A 23228-nucleotide genomic window follows, 5' to 3' on the forward strand; every position below is an offset into this window, starting at 1 on the left:
TGGGGGCCCAAACCCTTCTCATAAAGACCTACTTAACCTTCAGCCTGTGCCTCACCTTGCCCTGTGTCCTTGGGCAGTCCTGGATGAATGACAGTTACACAGTCAGGCAGCTGGAGTTCCAATCCTGGCTTTGCTACTTACTAGCTAGATGGCAAATTACCTCTCTGAGCCTGTTTACTCATTTTTTAAGTAGGGATTATAGGACTTATCTCTCGGCACTTTGCAAGTATGCTTTTGCCTATAGACAGAATCCAACAAATATTAGCTATTATCATTACTAATATCAAAACGGCAAAGGAAATTAAACCATATGTTCAATGTTTGGGTTGTCCTTTTAACCTCTTCGCTGAATGTTGATATGAAAGTGCTTAATGGCATTCAAACACACAATAATAAGGTAGTTGGTAATTAGGATTTACTTCAGCAAAATTTAATTAAAGAACCGGCAGGGGAAAGAAAACAGACAGAGCCAATTGTACAGCTTCCCAGCCTCTGCTTTGACCTAAGAGTCTTACTGGGCTTGCCTGCCTTTTTCTAAAGGGCGGGGGAATATCCACACAGTGCCGGGCTGCAGGCAGTTACAGAATGTCTCATCACATTTTCAAAGGCTCACTCCTTTCTCTTGCGTAACTGCTAAGGTCAAAATGGGCACCTTCCTGAAAGCCGAGAGTGTCATTTCTGAACATCGTCCAAGAAAGAACTGCATTCCATAGAAATCCAAGTCAAGCAATAACAAAAGGTAGCACTTGTGTTTAAGCCACCCTAAACACCTTGGTGGGCCAACTTCTTAATATAGTCACATTAACACCTTCAATTTCTCCATGACCTCAAGATGCCAAAGTTGGCAACAAATTGCTGAGCAGAGTTGGGGGTGGGGGTGGAAGGGGGAGAACAAACCAATGTAAATTTACCACTACACGAAGTTTAAAGTAACTATAGATTGTTCTCTTATTATCTAAAGCCAATCAGTGGAAGAAAGGCAAACAAGTGACTTGGCACTTCTTCCTCAATCAAGGTAAGGCTCTCTCCCTAGAGCTAGAGAGCAAGTTAACGAGCTTTGTACAAATACACACAGACCCACACATCCGGGGATGGCTGTGTGTTGCTAGAGCAGAGACTGATTAAACACTCAGTGTGTTGGCTGTCTGTGCCACTCCTGGAAAATAATGAATTGGGTAAGGAACAGTTAATAAGAAAATGTGCCTTGCTAACTGTGCACATTACAACAAAGAGCTGGCAGCTCCTGAAGGAAAAGGGCTTGTGCCGCTGCCGTTCAAACTTGTCAGTCAACTCATGCCAGCAGCCTCAGCGTCTGCCTCCCCAGCACACCCTCATTACATGTGTCTGTCTGGCCTGATCTGTGCATCTGCTCGGAGACGCTCCTGACAAGTCGGGAATTTCTCCATTTCTCTACTGGCACAAAGAGCGGATTTCTCCCTGCTTCTCTTCTCTCACCCCCGCTCCTCTCCCCCAGGAGGCTCCTTGATTTATGGTCGCTTTGGACTTTCTTCCCCGTCTGCCTGTCCTTGACTTCTAGGATGGAAGAAGCTGAGCTGGTGAAGGGAAGACTCCAGGCCATCACAGTAAGTCTGCATACAGCTACAACTCATTAAGGTGGTTGCTTAGAGGAAGGCAGACGGTGGCCGGCTGCCCCGTCGCTGAGCCCTCGTAAGTGGAAATACAGAACTGTCAGCCTTCATGGACATGTCTCTGTTTCTCTCTTAACCCTTATGACCCTCTGTAATTCTTGGGCTTCAGAACCTGAGGGCAGGGCAAATGTTCTTGATTTTCAAAAAGGCTGTGCCTGCATTTTAAACAACAATCAAAAGCTGTTAAGGCAGTGTGATTAACTATCTTTCACACTCTGTATGCCTTAGAAATGCAGTTTTTCCCTACATGTCCATTTGACAGGCATTAGATCAAAAAACAGATCTCCAACTTGGAAACTTTTTAAAGACATGAATGCATCAAAAAGTTAGAATTTCTTTTAAAGATAGAGAGAAAAAGAAATTTTAAAAACAACCTGAAACTATTTATTTGTAGTGTAGTAGTATGTTCCAGAAAACCTAAGATAATTAAAATGAATGTTAGTATACGTAATTTAAGCGTTAAACAAGAGAAAAGTAGGTAAAAGCACGTATCAGATTAATTCTAAGATATCAGTTTCCAGCAGAGTCACAAACTGAATAAGATCCTGATAAAGGAATGCAGTGCATGCAGTGGATTTGGAAAATATTTTGTTAATACCGAGAAGAAAATTCGTGCATTTTTTATGTTTGTTCTGGAAAAAGTCAAAGCAAGATATAAATAACTTTTCTTAAATAATCCAGCTTTAATTTTATAAAACCCTGTATTTGGCAGTAACTTGGAAATCTGTGTCACAATCATTTATCCTTAGCTACAACTTTTGATATAATTGTTTTAAGGAAATAAAAAAGATCTTTGGAAAGCAATTCCCAATTTCTCAGCATTTTCTGCCACTGACATTAGGTGTAGGAAAAAAATTAGTACTTTTTAAAAACTGATGCTAGATCAGGGATTTTTTGTTGTTGCTCTTCAAATTCTCATTGCACAACTAATTATGCTAATCCTAATTTAGATTTTTTTACTCAATGGATACAATGTCTTAGTTTCACCCAGAAAACATTCAGTAAATTGAAATGTCTTCGTAGCCAATGGTAAGACACCAGAAGTCTATTGATAAGGTTGGCACTTTTCCATAAAACAATGCTTTGTTAAATGTCTAGCTTCTAATGATTATATCTTCCGCTGTTCAGAAGACCTTGGTCGGGACTGTTTGTTTTGTTCTTTTTTTATTGTTAAACTCAGCCACCATCTCAGCTGTCCTGCTTTAAGGAACAGGAACTCTGCTCTGCTCTGTTGTTTTTGGCATGGGCCTTTTGCATTACAGCTGTTGTCTAAAGGTTACTTTATTAGACTGCGTGAGTTGTGTGATCACAAGCTCCACTATTTCTAATGCTTATATCTCCTGATTAACGAACTGAAATACACAAGTAGACCCTTGATCTGGATGTTCCTCTTTCCCTTGGGGGACACCCTTGCTCAAGCCCTTTTTCCCTCCCGTGCACCTTATAACTCTTACCAAAGTCGCACATGTTCCAAAGATATGGCTGCATATAGCTATTTCTAACGCTAGGAATCTTAGTCACTGAAGGTTCCAAGTGCAAAGAGAGATGGAAAATCATCATAATGTGTTAAAAGCCATTAAGAGAATAAGTAGGTTCCTGAATATACAGATGTATGCTTTTTTGATGATTAAAAAAATTTGGATTATTCCATCAGCCTAAATATATCCCATTAGAAAGGACTAAACAAATCTCCAAAGTAAGATCACAAGTAATTCTAGCTTGGAAGTAATATACTTCTATAAAGGTTGTAGGGAAAAATTGGAAAAAGTTTATGGGAACAAATTTCTCATAAACCAGCCTACACCTCACCAAGCTAAATCCAGTCACATTTGTCACCACCTAGAGGAAAAGTGGAGCAGTGGTGTGTCCATGGAAACAACACATCAACTCTCCTCCCTCTTGGACGCCCTGGGACATGCCAGCTTTCCCTGCCTTCGCCCTTGCTTTGCCCAGGAAGCCACCTCAGCTACTCTCTGTCTCCTTAGGAAAATAAAACTGCAGAGTATGCAGAGAGTTTGCAAGAACTATTTCATTTTTGGAAGTACTTAAGCCTCAGAATCTCCAACCTAGACTAAAACTCAGAGAATATCTTCTCATTTCAGCTTCTTCCTCCTATTTGCCCACACAGAAATTTTTTTTATATACTTCAAGAACGAAATCAGAGGGTAATTGCCCAATGCACCCAGACATAGCAACACATAGACCTCACTCTGGAAGCAAAAAAAAAAAAAAAAAAAAATTTACACTCTAGGATTCATTTGATTTTTATATTAAAATTTGTTTGTCTAATTCCTGGCGATGAAATGAAATAATCTTCACAGTTGTATTTATTCCACCTGGCTTCAAGTGCCTAAAAAGTTATTGTTTTCACTGCAAAGAATTGAAAAATTAAATGTATATGCCTAGAATTTGACAGAACCAAGATCCAAGTGCCAGTCTTTTTCTTTTCCGCTTAAAAAAGAAAAAAAAAAAGATTAAACATATTAAGTAGTTGAAATGTGGCGCTTAGGCTCTCAAATTGAAAACTAAATTACTATAGTGATGCCATTCATTTCTCATATCAGATCAGCAAATTGAATTTTAGATTAGTCAGATGTCTTCTCAAAGATTTAAAGAGAATAAGGGCAAAATTATGAAAGTACACGGAAACAGTTGTTCAAGGGTAGGTGCTTCAGTTTAGGTGTACCAAATGTAGATTCTATTTTACACAATTACTTTCATGTTCTTCCATGCACCAACTCTTCCCTTACTAAATTAATGGTCAAAGTAACCCTTTGCCTAAAAGTTCAGTCTTCAACTATAACTTAAAAACAGGGCTGCTTAAGATTAATTAAATATTATATTTGATCTTTAAAATGTCTCTTGAGGCCCTTTCCAAGTCAGTACACACTTTAACAGATAGCTGATTTTTATACAAAAAGAGAGCTAATTGGAACTCAATCGTATTTTGAAATAGACGAATAACTTGAAATTCACCTTTAACAATACTGGAACTGAGGATACCAATGGCTCCAGCATTCTTGAGAAGCATGAGATGAAGGACTGAAGGCATCACTAACAGAGTTATCCCTGCAGAGTTCCTCTCTGAAAGTGAACGTGGCCCACACTGAAGAACAATGAAAAGGCCCAGGGGTCTCTCCTCAGAAACACAAAGATCCCCTTAGGATGAGTAACATTCCATATATTCTTGACATCTCCTCCACAGCTAATATATTTTCTTACCTTGTTGCCCACAGCAACATTGGAAAATATCATTACAAATACGGATATGCTCAACCTGGAAAGCTAGATCTTAAACTGTCTTGTGATCATAGACTCAGTTCTATTTGAAGGATGAACTCAGAGGAATTTTAAGAACTAGAATCCAGTTTCAGAGAACAGAGTCCACTGAGCAAAAGAGAGTAAGAAGAAAGCTGACATGTTTATTCTCATCCAGACTTACCTTTAACTGTAAGGAATGTGTGTTACCAACACAGTCTCTCATGCCTTTATTCAATTAATGGTTATTAGGCACCTACTGTGCACCAAGCCTTGTGCATTTAAATGAAAAGAAGTGAAAATAAGGGGAATCTGAAGTGTGAGGAGTGGGGATGAGAGTGCTTTTGTGAGTTTAAGTAGAGTGGTCAGGGTGGGCTTCACAAAGAGTGTGATGTTTGAGCCTAGACGTGAAGGAGGTGAGTTCTGTCAAAAGTTAAACAATAAAAATAATCACAAGTACAAGCACGTGCCTAGGACTGCCTCCATTTGGAAAGGAGCCATGTAAAGTCCTGACACTGGAATTTGAGCAACAGAGCCAGATTTTGCTGGCCAAAGCTGCTCATGAGCAAAAAATAAAAATAAAAAATAAGGAGCTCTCACATTTCCCCGGATCCACTCCCTACTGCTTTCCACTCCCAAATACCCAAATAAATTTTTCTTGACTTGTAAATATAGGAATTTAAGAGGCATGGAGTTCTTTATGTAAAACAGAAATCTCCAAAGTACAAAGATCAATATTAAAACAATAACATGAACACAGATGGGTTCTAGTTATTTCTTTAGAACATAGTCCCTGTTACAGGTGTCACTGGGCACTCTACCTCATCTTGTTCCCTTTTTTGTCAATATCGGGGACCTTCTAGCAATCAGTAAGACAGTTAATGACCCAAAAGCGAGACCTGCTGTGTGATTTGTGGGGACCAAAACACAATGGAATGTGGTGGCCCTTGTTCAAAAGGTATTCAAAATTTCAAGGTGGCGACAAAAGAGCTTTCTAAGTGCTAGACCCTTCTGAGCATGATGCCCTGGGTGACTTCGCAGGTCACAAACCCAAGAAGTCAGCCCTGCATCTGTATTCCAGACTGGCCATATGTATTTTTCCTTATTCACTCAATCTGAACAAATTAGAGAGTAAAAACAAGTGCAAACGAGCCTGGGTCTTTAACAAAGGTATACCTTAACATGTGTTTTGATCATTGTGTTATTTAGAGTTCTAAGGACTTCTTAAAGTACTAGTGGCCAAAGAATGCATAATGCCCCATTATTAACCAACATACCTCATGATTAAGACATAGTTACAAGAACAACTTTTAATTTGTCATGAGCTTCCAAAGACATTCACATGAAGATGGTACAGGAAGATGTAGCAATCTTCTAAATAAAGAAGTCCCATGCCAGAATATTCAACAATGAAACCTCTGCACAATTTTCCACAGTGCTGTACCAAGATTACATGTTTCTTCCAGAGGGAAAGATTTCTTCAAACAAATGTATGCCAAGCTTTTTTGCCAAACATAATAGCCCACCCATAAAGGAGACCATGTGATGAGGTATAATAATTTTGATAGCTCATTAAGGAAACTGCTTTTGATAACTGGGGAAGGTTTTTCCGCTGTGCAATAGAATGATAATGCTACTTTCCCAAATCCTCTACTGACAAAGATCCCGTGAACTTTCTGAACATTACTGGATGGTTGAAAGGAAGAGCTGCTTCTTAGAAAACTGTCATTAAAACAAATTAGAGAATAAGTATCTAAGACTAACCAGAGTATAAACAAATGCAGCACAGTTCAGTGCTAAAACTGCAACAGGACTTCTACTTTTCAATCTGCAGTCTCAAACTCCCTATCATCTCTTAAAATGAAATAAGAATATTTTACTTCATTTAAATGATAGTAATGTCATTTTGGGAAGAGACTCCATGAAAATTTACTGCCTTAAGAAGTTCCCTCACCCAGAACCCTGTGGCATCCATACTTTCCTAAAACGTCATCAAAGCAGTTTGAGTGAGATCTATACTTATAGTTTTTACATTAAATCCTAGGGACTGAGAAGATTCAGTCAAGCCACTCAAGACATAGAGCTAGGTTATCCTCAGAAGTTCTGAATGAAAATCAAAACTAGCTTCTGTCCTAAGCGTCAAGTTTTCAATGTATTAAATGCATCAGTGATTGGTACAGAATGATGTAACATAGCAAAATGGGCTACAACAGCTATTCCTAATCAAATATGCTAACAACTCTGGAATAAAAAGGACATCTCCTAAGAAAAAGAATTCTGACATTTCTAACAATAACAACAGTGCCTATTCTTACATAGCATTTAGGCCTTAGAAAAATAAAACTGTCGCATCCATTTTATCTCATTCATCCAAGTAGTCTTATGAGTATTTTCAAAATCATATGTTATCATCCCCATTTTGTAGTGAAAAACCTAGGCCAAGAAAAGTTAAGGAATTAGTCAAATGTTGGAACTTGAATCCATTCTTCTGCTCATCAAATTCTCTGACCATAGCCCATCATGATAAATGTTCATGAACATCGAAATCATACCCCTCACCCCTGTTCAGGAATTCCTCAGATTTCTGGCCAGGCATGGTAATGCATTCCTATAATCCCAGCACTTTGGGAGGCTGAGGCGGGCAGATCACTTGAGGCCAGGAGTTCAAAATCAGCCTGGCCAACATGGTGAAACCCAGTCTCTACTAAAAATAGAAAAATTAGCTGGGCATGGTGGTCCACAACTGTAATCTCAGCTACCTAGGAGTCTGAGGCACAAGAATCTCTTGAACCTGGGAGGCAGAGGTTGCAGTGAGCCGTGATAGCATCGCTGCACTCCAGCCTGGGCAACAGAGCCAGACTCCATCTCAAAAAAAAAACAGAACAGAACAGAACGGGACTTCCTCAGATTTTTGTTTTTCACTCTTATTAGTACAGTTTGAAGTGGAGTCAAGAGAAGAAACTACAGAGGTTCTGCTTTGCTTAGCCACATGTTCTAACCCAAAACAGTTCTCTACCTCTGCAGTCCCCTCCCACCTTCCCCATTCTGAAGGAATAGAAGTGGGCAAGAAGAGACTGTGGTGTCATTTCAGAAGTATTTGTTTTAAGAGGGTTGGAACAGAATCAAAATCATTTTTCAGAGCACCTAATAGTTCAGGCCACTTTTACCTCTGCCCTCCTCCCCATCCACTTTCTTTACATAGTCTCTTCCCTCCAGCCAGGAATTCTCAAGGCAAAGACATCCTTGCATCCTTCACAGTTGCCTCAACAACAAGCTCAACACTAGCTGGAGCACCGAAAAAAAAACAAAACAAAAAAACCGTCCTGAGTGAGTGAATGAATGAATGAACAAATACAATCAGGCTGAGAAGGGGTGAAAGCTAATGATTGTCTGGCCTGCTGACAGATTTTTTTTCACTGAAGACCTGGCCAAGTTTACCATCACCCCTTGATTTATTCAGGGGTTTGTTTTGAGTTTGTTGTTTATCCTGGTTTGGTTTGGTTTTGTCACTATTTGTTAGAACAAACAAGAAAGGGTAGACAAAGGAATAAAAGAGTAAAACACAAACTGGATTCTGTTTAGAGATCTGTTAGAATGTGTGATAAGGTTGAGAAAGATAACTACAATTATTTGATAAAATGAGGTTTAGAAAATTTGTGCTTTTTAGTTCTCCCCATAAATAGTAGTGATAACCATGCCCAATTCCCATGGCTAATTTAGGAATTAGGATATTTCAAAGCTAGATGCAGATGTAATTGCAGGAACACAAGAAAATGTAGAAACTTCTTTATCCACGTCCTCACTCTCTTTCCACCATGCTCAAGAGCTGCTCACCCAGCCTTTCCTTGAGTACTTTAATATCAGGTTGATCAACACCCCTAAAGACACCCTATTCCATTGGAGAACAGCTCTCTTAAGAGTTCTGACATAATGTACCAGAATCTGGTTGCCTTTAACTTCCACCCAATCCTCATGACTCCTGCCACCGAAGCTATACAGCTTTGTTTTCTGCATTTCAATCATTCTTCATATCACAGACTCTTTGTAGGCGCTCTCCAAAATGTCAGTGTAACTGTTATAAGTTGGTGCTAAGAGATGATCAGAACTCTGATAAGTATAGAGCCCCTTGGTGCTATAATGTCCCTTATTTGGGAAATTATATTTCTACTGACATCTTTGGAAACCAATAAGAAAGAAAGAAAATAATAAAAACAAAAGATAAAAAAGCATCACCCCTGGAATTGTAGAAAATCAGGTTTAACACAAGTTCCACCTCTCAATCAATCACGACTTGAGAAAGTTAATGAACTCTAATTCTCATCTTCAGTGTCTCTAAAGTTTAGAGTAAGAATTGACTTCAAAGCTCAGTTAGGAAGCCAGATACACAATGAATATATAAAAAGCAGTAGCTTTCTGAAAAACAAAAATCAGTCAGAAAATATAATGTGGAAATTTCCCATCCTTAATAGCTACAACATTTCAAAATGTTAAAATTTAAAAATAATACTAGTAAGGAAGTATGTCATATTTATATGAAGAAATATTTATATTTTATATGTACCAAGGAAATGTGCAATATTTATATAACAAAACTTTACTAAGTAACATACTATACGTGACCAGAGATACACACATTTCCTGAAAGTGCAGTTTTAAAACAGAAAAATTATCATATACTTCCAAATTTATTTTAATACAATTTCAATCAATATCTCTAAGGAAGTATTCTCATCATTGTTGATGTGGTCAATTTATATTAATAAACATGTAAAAATAGTACCAGTTTTGTTATTGCATTTTAGGTTTTGGGGTACATGTGAAGAACATGCAAGATTGTTGCATAGGTACACACATGGCAGCGTGATTTGCTGCCTTCCTCTCCTTCACCTATATCTGGCATTTCTCCCCATGCTATCTCTCCCCAACTCCCCACCCACTGCTGTCCCTCCCCTATTTCCCCCAATAGACTCCAGTGTGTGATGCTCCCCTCCCTGTGTCCATGTGTTCTCATTGTCCAACACCCACCTATGAGTGAGAACATGTGGTGTTTGATTTTCTATTCTAGTTTTATATGAACTCTGGCAAATTATGCAGATATAAATCTAATATAACATGACCAAATCTCTGATTATCTCTGGATAGTGGTCACTAAGAGTAACTTTTTAAATTTCATCAGGGTGTGTAGTTCTTTTGTTTGCTTGGTGGGTTGCTTGGTTGGTTGATTTCTCTGATTTGGGGGATAAATAAGGAATTAGTTGGGTTTTCAGTTTTGTTTCTATTGGAATTTAACAGAACAATTCCAAAGTCCAACTAGAAAAATAAACTATGGTTATTAATCAAGACATTTTTGATAAGAGCAATAAAGGAAAACTTGAATGTATCTAATTGTTAAATGATCTAAACTACGCAGTATTGGTACCAGAATCAATAAAGAAACTATATAGATAACCTGGAACCAGACCCTAATATACATTTTTAAAAATTAGTAAGTAATAAAAATTTTATTCTAAGTAAATAGGAAATAATTATTTGATAAAACTTTGGATACACAGTTAAAAATTTAGAAAAACAACTAGATCCTCAGCATCTATAATGAATCAAAATAAATTCAGCTAAATTATAGTTATTTATTAAAAGAAAATACGGATGAATAATTACTGAGCCTTAGAGGATAAACAATGTTAGAAACATCAAACCAATAGAAAAAAAAAAATTCAGTGCTTCTAAAGACAGCGTAGAACTTAAAAGCAAATAAGAGGCTGTGAACAGTGGCTCACACCTGTAATCCTAGTACTTTGGGAGGCCAAGGCAGGAGGATCACTTGAGGTCAGGAATTTTAGACTAGCCTGGCCAACATGGTGAAACCCCATCTCTACTAAAAGTACAAAACTTAGTTGTGTGTGGTGGTGGGTGCCTGTAATCCCAGCTACTCAGGAGGCTGAGGCATGAGAATCACTTGAACCTGAGAGGTGGAGGTTGCAGTGAGCCAAGAGCACACCACTGAACTCCAGCCTAGGTAATAGAGCAAGACTCAGTCTCAAAAAAATAAATAAATAAAAATTTAAAAAATTTTAAATATTAAAACTAAAAATAAGAAAAGTATTTACATCTAATATGGCAAACAAAGTTATAATCCTTCGTTTAAATAGCTTTTACAAATTGATAAATTAATATTGGGCTTCACAGAAAAATGGTTTGACATCACAAACAGGCATTTTTTAAAAAAAAGATAAATACAAATAACCAAGAAAATCATTAATAATATTTGACCACATTAATCTCCTACATCTCATGAAAACACCACCAAAATACTATTTAGTACTATTCAAATTGCAAAAGTATTTTTAGTTATAAAATTTATAATTAGTAAGAGTGAGATAATAGACACTTTTGTGAAAATATAAGTTGAAACTTTTTATTAAATCATTTTAGCAATCTGCATCAATAATTTTGAAAACATTCATATCCTTTGGCTCAGTAACTAACTTCTAGGAACTTAAACTCAGGAAATAATCAGAGGAAAGTGGCCTAAAATTTACATATAAGAAACTTCATCACAAAATTACTAATGATAGTAAAAGATTCAAAACAACCTAAAAGGCAGAAAAAGGAGGAAGGATTAAGCAAATTATATTTTGAATAAAATTTAATTTTTTGAATTTTTAATTGAAATTTAAAATTAATTTTTAATTACATGGGAAATGCTCATGACATAATATTAAGCACAAAAAGTCAAAAACAAAACTATGTGTATGGGCCTCTTTGTTTGGTTTTTACATGTGTGTTTGTGTAGGCATGTATATTCGTGGTTTGGGTATGTTGAAAAAGTTTGAAATAAAGTACACCAAATCATTGACAGTAGTTATTTCTAAAGTAGTAGAAGTCTGAGTTATTTTTATGTATTTTTAAATTTCTAAATTTACCAAATATTCTACAATTAACATATCCTAGGAAGTTTTGTTTATTCCACTTAATAATAAAAATTAATCATTCATTTGGGCCCATAATCCCTATCACCCAAGATGCTTCAAATTCTTGATTTGATCAACTTTTATTGCATTCATTTCCAAATCCAGCTGACTATGAAAGTCACTAGAAGTGTTTCTTTAACATAAAACTTCTAGCCTATCCCCACTGCATCCTAGAAATTCTGATTCACAAAGTTACTACAATATATTTATGTATATTGCTTGTTGGGTTTTCTTTTAGTTTTCTATAATATTTCTCTTCTTACAAAGCATTGGTTGAAAAAATTTTAAGACAGCCACCTTCAAATAAATATTCCTTTCTGTTCATGTTTCCACAAATTTCAAAAAGAATAAAGTAAGAATCAGTCAAAAGCCATGCTGAAACCAAGATATACTGCATTCTCATGATATAGATATCTTCATTTATTGTTTTTTCACCAACATAATGAGTATAAACATGATCCCTACCCTGTTAACATTTGAAGAAGATTAAATAAGTTTATACATTTATGTGTTTTAAGTAGCTCTCAACCCATAAAAAGCCCTTAATAAATGTTAGCTATTATTAAAACCATCTTAATCTTCATTATCTGCAGCTCTTGAAATAATCAAGCATAAAAATAGTGTGAGTTTTAAATGCTTTGTTTTTAGTAAGGAACTGCTACCACCTAGCTCTATTCCTTGTCTAAATACCACATTCCTAGTCTAGATGCAATTCACTCACTTTGCTAGGGATTAATCAGTAATTGCACCAGTCTTTTAAATATTCATCATTCACCTCTTTGTCTCTTCAAAAAATTGGGTCATTTGCCACTTTCAGTCTTCTGGTATCTTCACTTCATCCAAGATTCCAAGGAGGTTACTTAACAATACTTTTCTGTCATGTCTGTAAATTTTTCTATCCCCTGAAATGAAACATATCAGAGACTGAAGACTAAAGCAGCTCTGCCTTCGATGTTGTATTTCCTCTTCGGCTTTAATTTCCCTTTAGGAATTTTTGTTCTACCCTTTCGAGGATCAAGATTATTCTCCTTAATCAAAAATATGAAAGTACTGTAAAGTAGAAAAGGAATAGTATTTTATCTCTGTCATTTTAATATTACACTACATATCTCGGCAGTCATCTTGTTGCCTTTATCTTTTTGTTCTCAGCATAACACACACACACACACACACACACACACACACACTTTTTGTACTCTCAGTATTTTCATGTTTCGCATCTTCACATCACCCTGAATTTTTACCTTATTTACTATTACAAATAGGTTCCACCGTCTTATCTTTATTCTTGGTTGTGTGAGCTTATTGGGAAACACTCAGTGATATTAAATGATTTGGTTTCATTTTTTTTTAAGTAGTTCTCTTTTCTTCTTACCTGACATCATTTTTAATTGTGAGTCCATGTTTCCATTCATAAATTGCTCATGCCTTATAATCTATCTTCCCTCTGGAAATTTTTGCTCCATTTTCAAGAATTTTTTTAAGAATATTTTTCAAGAATTGTTGAAATCTACTTTTACTGAAATCTGGTAAACTTCTAATTATGCCTTAGGTTCTTTTCTAAGAATATTGTTAGCACATCTGTTTTTTTCAAAGCTACCATTATTTGCACACCACCAGCTCTGCACTGTTGGTAAAACTTACATTCAAATAAGCAGCTTCCACTAGCATTCTTTTCAGACCTTAAGCAATGAAAATATCAGCAAAGCTAACCATGAAGTTATAAGATTATCGGCTTCTAGCAAAATGAATCTGAAAACATTCAACTATTTTAATTCTTTCATTATTGCTCTAACTTGCCTCTTCCAATTGTTTCACTTGGTTTAGAAAAACTACCTATACCCTCTTTCTGGTCAGGTGGTATGATAGCTTCTATTTTTCTTTATTTTCTTTTACTTCTGTTTTCTTTACTTTACTTTTATCCTTGCCTAAATGCCCACAACCATGCTTTTCTTTTGTAGAGGTAGTGAGAAGTACAAAGAACCCAGGACTGAAAATTAAGATCTTCTTACTGGTCTTGGCCCTGCTACTAAATACCTTTCTAAAGCAGGTCACTTAACCTCTTCAGGTTTCGAACTCTTACATGTAAAATGAAGTATTTGTATCACAGGCTCACTAAATCTCTCACAGCTTGCAATATCATGACTCAGTGGTTGTCCTTTGTGCTCCCCACAATCTGTTTATTTGAAATAACACGTGTTTGCTTATTGCTCCTTTCAGTCATGCGGCCAAATTCACCAAGTCCTATTACAAATATATCAAAATGACCCAAAATAAACTTCCACGTGGGTTCCCCTTCTCCTGTACCCAATGTAGGTGCTTCAGAGAGGCTCTGTCCTTAGCCTCCTTTTCTTTTCATAAAAAATGTCTCCCATCATGCTCTTATCTATCCCTTCCAAAACTCCCACATCTTTATCTTTAGCTCTGATACTTCATCTCTCTCCCCCCAACATTCCAACTGCCTAGCAGATTATTCTAACTATTTGGCCCAAGGACACCTCCAACTTGGTGAATCCATCATCTTTTTTCCCAAAATCTTCCTTCTCCTGATACTCCTATTTCTATGCATCATTCTGCTCTCATCAGTTACCTAAGCATAAGAGCCTTGCATTCCATTTGACACTTTCCTTTTCCTCAACTCTATGTCATCAGTTGCCAAGTCCTGGCAGTTCTAACTCCTTGCTAACTGACATCCAAGCCCTCTGCTACTTCTCATTCAAGCTCTCATGGCCATATGCATGAGTTGTACGGTGGCCTAACTGATTATCCTCTTCATTTTCTCTCCCTTCCATAGCTACTATACAATGAGGCTACATTCAACTTCTTAAAACGTGTTTTAACCCTATCATTCTTCTTCCCCTGAAAACTTTTTATTGCTCCTTATAAATAAATTCAGAACTCTTTTTCATGCCATTCAGTATTCACTACTGAGAATCTATCCTCATCTGGTTTTTCTTAATTTCCTGCTACTCCATATATGGTAAGTTAGATTCCAGACTTGCTGTTCTAAATAATTTCCCAGTGTTCTGGTTCCAGGCCTTTGCTCACATCAAGCCCTTGACTTGAATGCTGTTTCCCCCTACTCTCCAGCCCCACTGTAACTACCCAAAATATTCCACTCAGATGTTACGTCAAAACTTCTCTTTATGACATCAGCTAGGAACAACCTCCCCCTTTCTCCCCTCAACCTGCATCGTACCTTACTAGTGCCTTAGTGATAACATGTATTACTACTAAAGTTACTACATTTTGGCCAGTGCGGTGGCTCATGTTTATAATCCAACACTTTAGAGTGGATCACCTGAGGCCAGGATTTCAAAACCAGCCTGGCCAACATGGCAAAACTCCATCTCTAATAAAAATACAAAAATTACCCATGCATGGTGGGGCATGCCTGTCATCTTACCTGCTCAGGAGGCTTAGGCACAAGAATCACTTGAGACCAGGAGGCAGAGGTTGCAGTGAGTCAAGATTGTGCCAGTGCACTCCAGCCTAGATGATGGAGCAAGACTCTGTCTCAAAAAAATTTTAAAAAAAGCTATTACATGTCATAACTTTATTTTCTAGACTACAGTTACTTGCACAAATGATTTTCTCTAGCCAAGGTGGGAGGATTGCTTCAGCTCAGGAGTTTGAGACCAGCCTGGGCAACACAGAAAGGTCTTGTCTCTCTTAAAAATAAAATAAAATAAAACATAGCCAGGTGTGGTGATATACACCTGTAGTCCTAGCTACTTAGAAGGCTGAGGCAGGAGGATGACTTGAGCCTAGGAAACTGAAGCTTCAGTGAGCTATGATTATGCTACTGCACTCCAGCCTTGGTGACAGAGCGAGATGCTGTCTCAAAAAATAAGAATGTAAACGCACATCTACCAAATAATTTTAAAACCCTGCAAAACTCCTAATGTCATCTTGAATATAGCATTTGTACATAAGTAGCTAAGTATTGAATAAATCAATAATCAAACAACTCAGGATCAATTCTGCCTTCTTGACAGGATTAGGCAAATTAGAATTTAGCTCATTGTTAATGATATATCTAAAATATTTACACTCTTAATCATTGTGCTTACTTTTATCAAATATGTGATTATGGTAATATCATTGGATCATATTAATAGTCACAATAACTTTATAGTTGTACAAGGTGAATAAATTAATTTTCAAAATAATTCAGAGATAACCTTTTACAGACTGAAATTTGTGGGTGTCAGTTGCTAAAATAGGCTTTCACAGCTAAAAATCTAGGCAAAATCTATTGAACAAAAAGTCAAGGTAGTTGAACATTGAGAAATAAGCAACAATATGTTATTCATAACGCTTACATTAATAACCAGTGACGTCTGATGTGCCAGGTTGCAACAGCTATCTATAGAAGTGCTCCAGGTTCTGGGGAAATTTGGGGAAGCAGATGGCATTTCACATTTATTTACTCCATGAAAATTTGGGAAGAAATTAGCTGACTCTGATAATTTCTGGTACACTAGCAATTGAGCTAGATAAACAACCTAAGGTTGACGTGTAGTTTATTCTGCTGTACTGAAACTAAGTTATTGTCATATTGTTTTTCATTAACGCTAACAGAGTCCAGTGAAATTTGACGAAGGAACAATAACTCTCTGCTGATGAATATCTTATGAGGATAAAATACACCTATCTTAAAAAAGGATCATGCCTATAACATTATGAAATTTCCTTCTTTCCTACATAGACCGATATAAGAGAGGCGTCATATTACCTCGGAGTAACAAAACATTAGTATTCCTTAGCAACCCTTGTATAAGCCTGTTGTTGCCAAAACACATCGGATGCCATGCCTCTACCCACAGCTTCAATTACCTGATTACTAACCCCAGGATGAAACTAGCCCAAATAACAAACCAGCCCAAACTGGTGATCAGCAGGGGTGGGGAGGCATTGCTGGGTTCAGCAATCCCTGTCCACTACACATAACATGCTCTTCTCTATGGGTTCTTCATGGAGAGCTAGTTATAGCACCAGCATCTAGGGAGCTACAAATGTGCTCCCTGCTAATGAGATGTCACATTCAGTGCTTGCTGTTCTAGAGCTGCCTCCAGGCTACAGTACTTCATGATATAGAAGACAAAGGCAGAAGTTAAGACTAGCTTGATTAACTTTCCACTCCAGAGAATGGCACCATGAATTGGCTGGGAGTGTGGAGGCTAACTTCAGACTGCCTGGGTTCAAATCCTGACTCTGACAATTATAAAAACTTGGCTGAGTTAATTTCCCCCTAAACTTCCATTTCCTCTTTGTAAATGGAAATGATCATAGCGTCTATTTGTTATGATAAGCATTAAGTAAAATGGTGCCTGAAAAATAATTACCAAAATGTTTGGCATAATGAATTTAAAATATAATTAATATTTGCTCAAGAACAGCCTCTAGAGATAGTGAAGAATTGATTCACAGAGGCTTTCAGAGTTTTTGATACTAATGGCCAGATTTCATCCAAAGAAAGAAGTTATTCTCAAGATCCATGCCTGTTGCCTAGCTTTTTTTTCTTTTTTCAAAACAAACGCGAAATTTTTAAAGTACACTGATATAGCCTGAGTCACATAGTGAGACCTGGTCTCAACAAAACATTAAAAAATAGCCGGGCATTGTAGTGTGTGCCTATAGTCCCAGCTACTCAGGAGGCTAAGGTGGGAGGATCATTTGAGCCCAGGAGGTCAAGTCTGCAGTGAGCTGTGATTGTGCCACTGTACTCCAGCCTGGGCAACAGAATGAGACCTTATCTCAAAAGTAATAATAATAGCAATAATAAGCTGATGAAGTCATATATTCTTCTTACATGCAGAAGGAAACACAGTATACATTTGGAGAGCAATATGTTGCTTTTCTTCAACAAATGTACCTGAACTTATACATCAAAAAAGAGTTTTTATCTTCAAAATAGTCACATCAGGAAGCCATGCACGTATCTCAATAATGCTGCAAAATATTTTTTGAACACCTTCTTCTAAATTACCTTTATTGACTACTTCTTTTGGATGTCTTCATTGGCAACAATATTTTATCCTTTGGGAGTTTTGAATTTTGAAAGCAAATTTAATACCAACATATAAGATGGAAAAAAATGTCACCTCTGATCAAAAATGAGGAAATAAAGATCTTTTTGCATGACTAGTCAAGTGTCTCTAACAATTCCAAAGAATCTCTCAAACATTTCAAGCTAATGAAAGCACTGCCAGATCTAATGTGTCACTTTCTAGGTGATTAACAAGTTACATATTTATTTATTTAATGTTATTAAGTATGTCTAGAGCACTGTGTCAAGCGCTGTTCTAGAAACTTTTACATATATCAAGTAGGTACTCTCAGTAGCCTCATTTTACAGATGAGGTTACTGAGGCACAGAGAAGTTAAGGATTTTATCCAAAGACACAGAGCTAGTACACGGAGGAGGCAGAAGTCAAACGCAGGCTGTCTACTTAATATTATTTGCTATATTTTCTTAAAAGCACAACATTTTTGTATTAGTAGTTATGCTTTCTGGGTTGTTTGAGGTAACATAATTTAAACTTGGTGAAAGATATAATATATCTTCATGAGTTTTGTTTTATGGGAGCTAAAAGTCCTTTTAGTCTGGGTGGATCACGAGGTCAAGAGATCGAGACCATCCTGGTCAACATGGTGAAACCCCGTCTCTACTAAAAATACAAAAAATTAGCTGGGCATGGTGGCACGTGCCTGTAATCCAGCTACTCAGGAGGCTGAGGCAGGAGAATTGCCTGAACCTGGGAGGCGGAGGTTGCGGTGAGCCGAGATCGCGCCTTTGCACTCCAGCCTGGGTAACAAGAGCGAAACTCCATCTCAAAAAAAAAAAAAAAAAAAAAAGAAGAAGTACTATCTCAACCCTTTTTCTCTATCTTCCCACAGCAGGCTATACAAGAGGAGGAAACAGTCCCACTTCCCAGCTTCCTAGTTTCCTAATGATTCATCCATTGACCTGTTTTTCCACATAAGGAGTTCTTTCACCCAGAAGTTTCTTCAACGTTGGACCAGGACCATTCTCTCTTCTCACGATGTTTCCTCACGTCTATTTCAAAACTCTCTCCTTACAATTCATTTGTTCTACTACATCACTCAGTAGGTCAATCTTGCTAGACTAATGGGCAAGAAAGAAAAGGGGAGTGAAGAAGGATGTTTAAGCCCTGTTTGGAAAAGTACCTTTTCATATTCTTTCCCATAAGCAAAATGCTTTGAATGTCTCACTTTCCTCTCCTTTCCTTTGAAATAGGAGTTTCCAAAGCAGCTTCATACCAATGCCAAGAAAATATCTCTAATGGGCCATTCGGATAGTGACAACAACCCTAAGAAAACATAATTAAGCAAATTTTAAAAATAAAATATGTTGTAACTTTTTTATTTCAGGATAAAAGAAAAATACAGGAAGAAATCTCACAGAAGCGTCTGAAAATAGAGGAAGACAAACTAAAGCACCAGCATTTGAAGGTAACTTATAACTTTAATTTCATTTCAATGATTTTTGTATTCAAAAATTCTAATGTTACTCAAATTTCAATAGTAAAAATGCTTTAGGAAAGAAAAAAAATTCGAAGATCGTTTGATTAATATGGTAATAACCACAGGGGAGTCCAACAAGCTGGTAATATTTGCATATGAGATTAATACCTTCTAGCAAACATGTGCAAAGTTGAAAACATCATTTTCTTACTTTCATTATTCATTACTGAGTTTCCCAATTTTCTTGAGTAACCTTGAGAATTCAGCCTTGAGAATTTGGCCCTGCTCACAGTCTTGCTTAACATCCCTAGGGAGTGGATCCAGCTAGGAAGTTCCTTTTGAAATCAATGAAAGGCCAGCCATTCCCCCAGGGTGCAGAACAGCGTCTGGCATGGTGGAGGATGCTTGTATTTAAAAGCTCAGTGCCATGAGCCCAATGTTGTTTGAGCATGCTTTGGGTTTTTGTTTTATTTTGTTTTGACAGAACATGAGATCATAACCAAAAATAACTCTCCATGTTTAAAATCAGATTTTACATCTTTCACTGGGTGTGGTCACTTTGTAATTAAAGCACATTGAGTTTCAACATTTTATTACTTAGCTTAGTGACAGGATGCAAGCAAATGACAAACAGGAGCTCCTTGTGAAAAGACCCAAGCAGGAAACTACTTATCTGTCAGGGCTGCTATCAATAGATTTAATGAATCCCCTTAATGATACAAGGCTGCACACTCACAGGGTCTACAGATTTAAATTAACTTGCCGAATGCAACTGACTTCATTTTTTTAATGGAACAAGTACATATCTACATCTGGAAAAAAAAGAAAAAAAAAAACAACAACCATAATTTAAGATTCCAATTAACCTCAGCTCTCTGGATTCTGTTTGCTTCTTTGCTTCTAAGTAAGTTGACATTTCCGATGTTTAATGGATAATTTCAAAGCATAGTAAGTCTGCTGCCCTTCCAATGTGTCAAACTTAATTTACATGAGTAGTATACATAGTCAAGAAATGCAGTGTGTACTAGAAAAATCAATGAAATTTTTTTAAAGTGCCAAGTTGTTTCAGTGCAATTCAAATGAAGTCAACAGTCAAATGTAGAACAGTGTTTTAGATGGACCATTTCTAACTCCAAAACAAGAGGAGTTAGAGGTCATTTGTTCTCCTTTCCTCTCTCTCTCTCTCATACACACACACTTGCACAATTTACACACACACACATGCACACAATTTACTCATACAATCCAGATCTCCCAATGAACTACTTCCTGCTTCTGGGTAAACTGACAGCTCTCTAGCTATCCTTGAGAATGGGCAATTGCTATCTTTGCAGAATGGGTAACCACAAAACAGCGGAGCTCACAGTAGAAGAGAATATTTAAATATCCCCTCAGTCCATTCTAGAAAGTATTGTAAGTTTCACTTGAAAGCCCTGACTCACTGAAAGGTCCATTTCTGAGGTAGCACCTCATTTCAGCACTTGCCAAAAACAGTCTGGAAAGTACTACATCATCTTCCTTATTGGTTTGCTTTCCAGAACACAGGAGACCTCTTCCAATCCAATTCAACCAAAACATTTATCATGTTTTGGTCTGCCATATACAGTTGCACAGAGTGTGTACTGCACAAACATACCTGAAGTGATGGTGCCAAAATCCTGTCTGTATTCCTTTGCCAGTAGTGCACTCTGGTTCAGGTATGCTTATACCTGGAGCAAAAGGTTTCCATTTTCTCTGCCTGAAAGTGCTATCCACTTTCCCAAGCTATTCACTGGCCAAAAGTGGTATGTGTGGCATGCAGCAGGGCTGGGAATTGGGGGAAATGACACATTGTCCTAATTTAGGAAATTTGAGATTAAGGAAACAAGATAAAGGATAGTTGTTTTAATTTAAACCACAGTATATGTATTCTTTAATCTGGGGTGGTCAAGAAGGCACTATTAAAGGTATGTGTTTCAAGCTGAGTCTTAATTGATCAAGTAGAATTTATATGGATGTACATAGGGCCTTTAGTCAGCAAATATTTATTAAGTACCTATTATATACAAGGTACAAACTAGACACTAAGAATATAAAATAAGTGAAATTTGGCCTGTGTCCTTAAAATGGTAACTGATATGTAAACTCATAATGACGCTGATTCTGTGATAAACACTCTGTGGGAGGCACCAACTGCACAGGGCACAGAGAAGAAAGAGTGGCTGTTTCAGTAAAGTGTATTCTACGTTTTGCAGAAAATAGTTGGCTATACCAAACAGCAACAAGGCATAATTCCCAAATAGGGTTCAAAATGTGCAAAAGTATTTTTAAAAACAGCTCTACAATGTGTTCACCAAGTTAGGAAAGCTCTATTGGCCTCTGTAGTCTGTCTCTTATTTTCTTCTTCTTCCATTTGTCCTGGTTTTCATGACTACTGTCTCCACCTTCCTGACTGCAAACTAGTTCATCATACTTCAGTGACACACATTAAACAACATAAGCATAAACATTTACAAAGTGTTCCTCCTATATTAGAATACACACGTTTCAAAATAGTGGTAGTAACTCACTCTGATACTCTTTAGCTCCTGAATCTGATGATCATTCCCACGATGCACTAGCAAGGCAGATTCTGGGACATTTTTACATCTTAATATTCAAACTATTCTGAGACCTTTCTCTGTATGGATCTTCCTGCCTAGTAATATGATCACAATCTCATGTTACAAGGAAACACAAAATACACTCAATCTGAAAAATGTTTGATTTCCGTGAGTCCACTCAATTCAGTCTATGAAAAACATTTTATTCCAGGTCTACTGTAACTTCTGGGTAGATATAGAAGTGCTTCAAGGAAACCTTTTCCTAAAAAAAACTGCAGAAAGATCTATCACCTGCATGTCACATATTTTAATTTAGTTAATATGGCTTTCAATTCTGAATTTCATTGTTAAGTAGATTTTATTATATTCATTAGCCTCATATATTAAAGCACAAGTATAAACTGTGACATAAAAACAAAATAACCATTTTGATTACTACAGTATATATGTGATTGTATCAATATATCATTTTGATTGCATATCCAAATTGTATATTTTATATTTAAGTTCAATGGTAGTGAGTTCTCCGCCAGGAATAAATGAAAATTTATGAAGCATGAACAAAGTTTTACAAGGCTAAAATTAAAATTATTTCTAACCAGACTAAGCATTAAGAAGGTAGCCCCAAGTTAACCTAACACGTCAAAAAAATGATTCTCTAACCCCTAAATTCAGCCTCATAAAACCACCCATCTGAGTGTTTCTTATAGAGACACGTATGCAATTGACTGGAGCTTTCCTTATAGGTGTTTTGTAAGGAGTATAACTTACTTCTATAGTTGTTACTGTCTTCTTTTCTATACATTAGCTAAAATTCCATCAATTAAAAATAAATTAGAATCAAGGTAAATTATTAAAATGATGCTATATTCAAATTTTCTTAGCATCTTTGACCCCAGGAGCTGAATATTGACCAATATTAATAATATTTACTGGGTCTGCGGGAAAACATTTTTACAAACAGCTTAACAGCTATAACCAATGGTTAAGATAACACTGGGGTAAACAATCTCTGGCCACAGAGTGCAGTAATACAAATTGCTCTTATGGTGTATATTATTCACATGCAATTGCTTAAGACTCTGAAAAGGCCAACACAAATGTGATGATTGGGGGTGAAGTTGCTATTTACTTAATCTAGTGTTTTTCAAACCATGTTCTGTTCATCCATAAGCCTTCAGGTCATCACACTGCTTCAATTAGAGCAGTCCTGAATTCATCTGTTTTCCAAACTATAGTTCCATATAACATTTATTTGCAGTGTTATAAGTTATAGT

At 36.8% G+C, this 23228-nt stretch overlaps 1 protein-coding gene across 2 annotated transcripts in view; it reads left to right on the forward strand.

Annotated features, from left to right (window-relative positions):
* The first annotated feature begins 768 nt into the window (after positions 1 to 768).
* The window catches only part of PALMD (palmdelphin), a 50565-nt gene continuing 28105 nt past the window's right edge, over positions 769 to 23228 (forward strand). The window contains exons 1-3 of one of the 2 annotated variants that reach the window (XM_017547585.2): positions 769 to 1015; positions 1475 to 1583; positions 19277 to 19357. In XM_017547585.2, coding sequence (XP_017403074.1) covers positions 1539 to 1583; positions 19277 to 19357 — 126 coding nt within the window. In that variant the 5' untranslated portion in view covers positions 769 to 1015; positions 1475 to 1538. Of the gene's footprint in view, positions 1016 to 1035; positions 1176 to 1474; positions 1584 to 19276; positions 19358 to 23228 lie in introns of those variants that run through there. The other variant, XM_017547586.2, reaches the window with a different exon arrangement.

Source organism: Cebus imitator, unplaced genomic scaffold (assembly GCF_001604975.1).
Source record: "Cebus imitator isolate Cc_AM_T3 unplaced genomic scaffold, Cebus_imitator-1.0 Scaffold199, whole genome shotgun sequence".
Lineage (NCBI taxonomy): Eukaryota > Metazoa > Chordata > Mammalia > Primates > Cebidae > Cebus > Cebus imitator.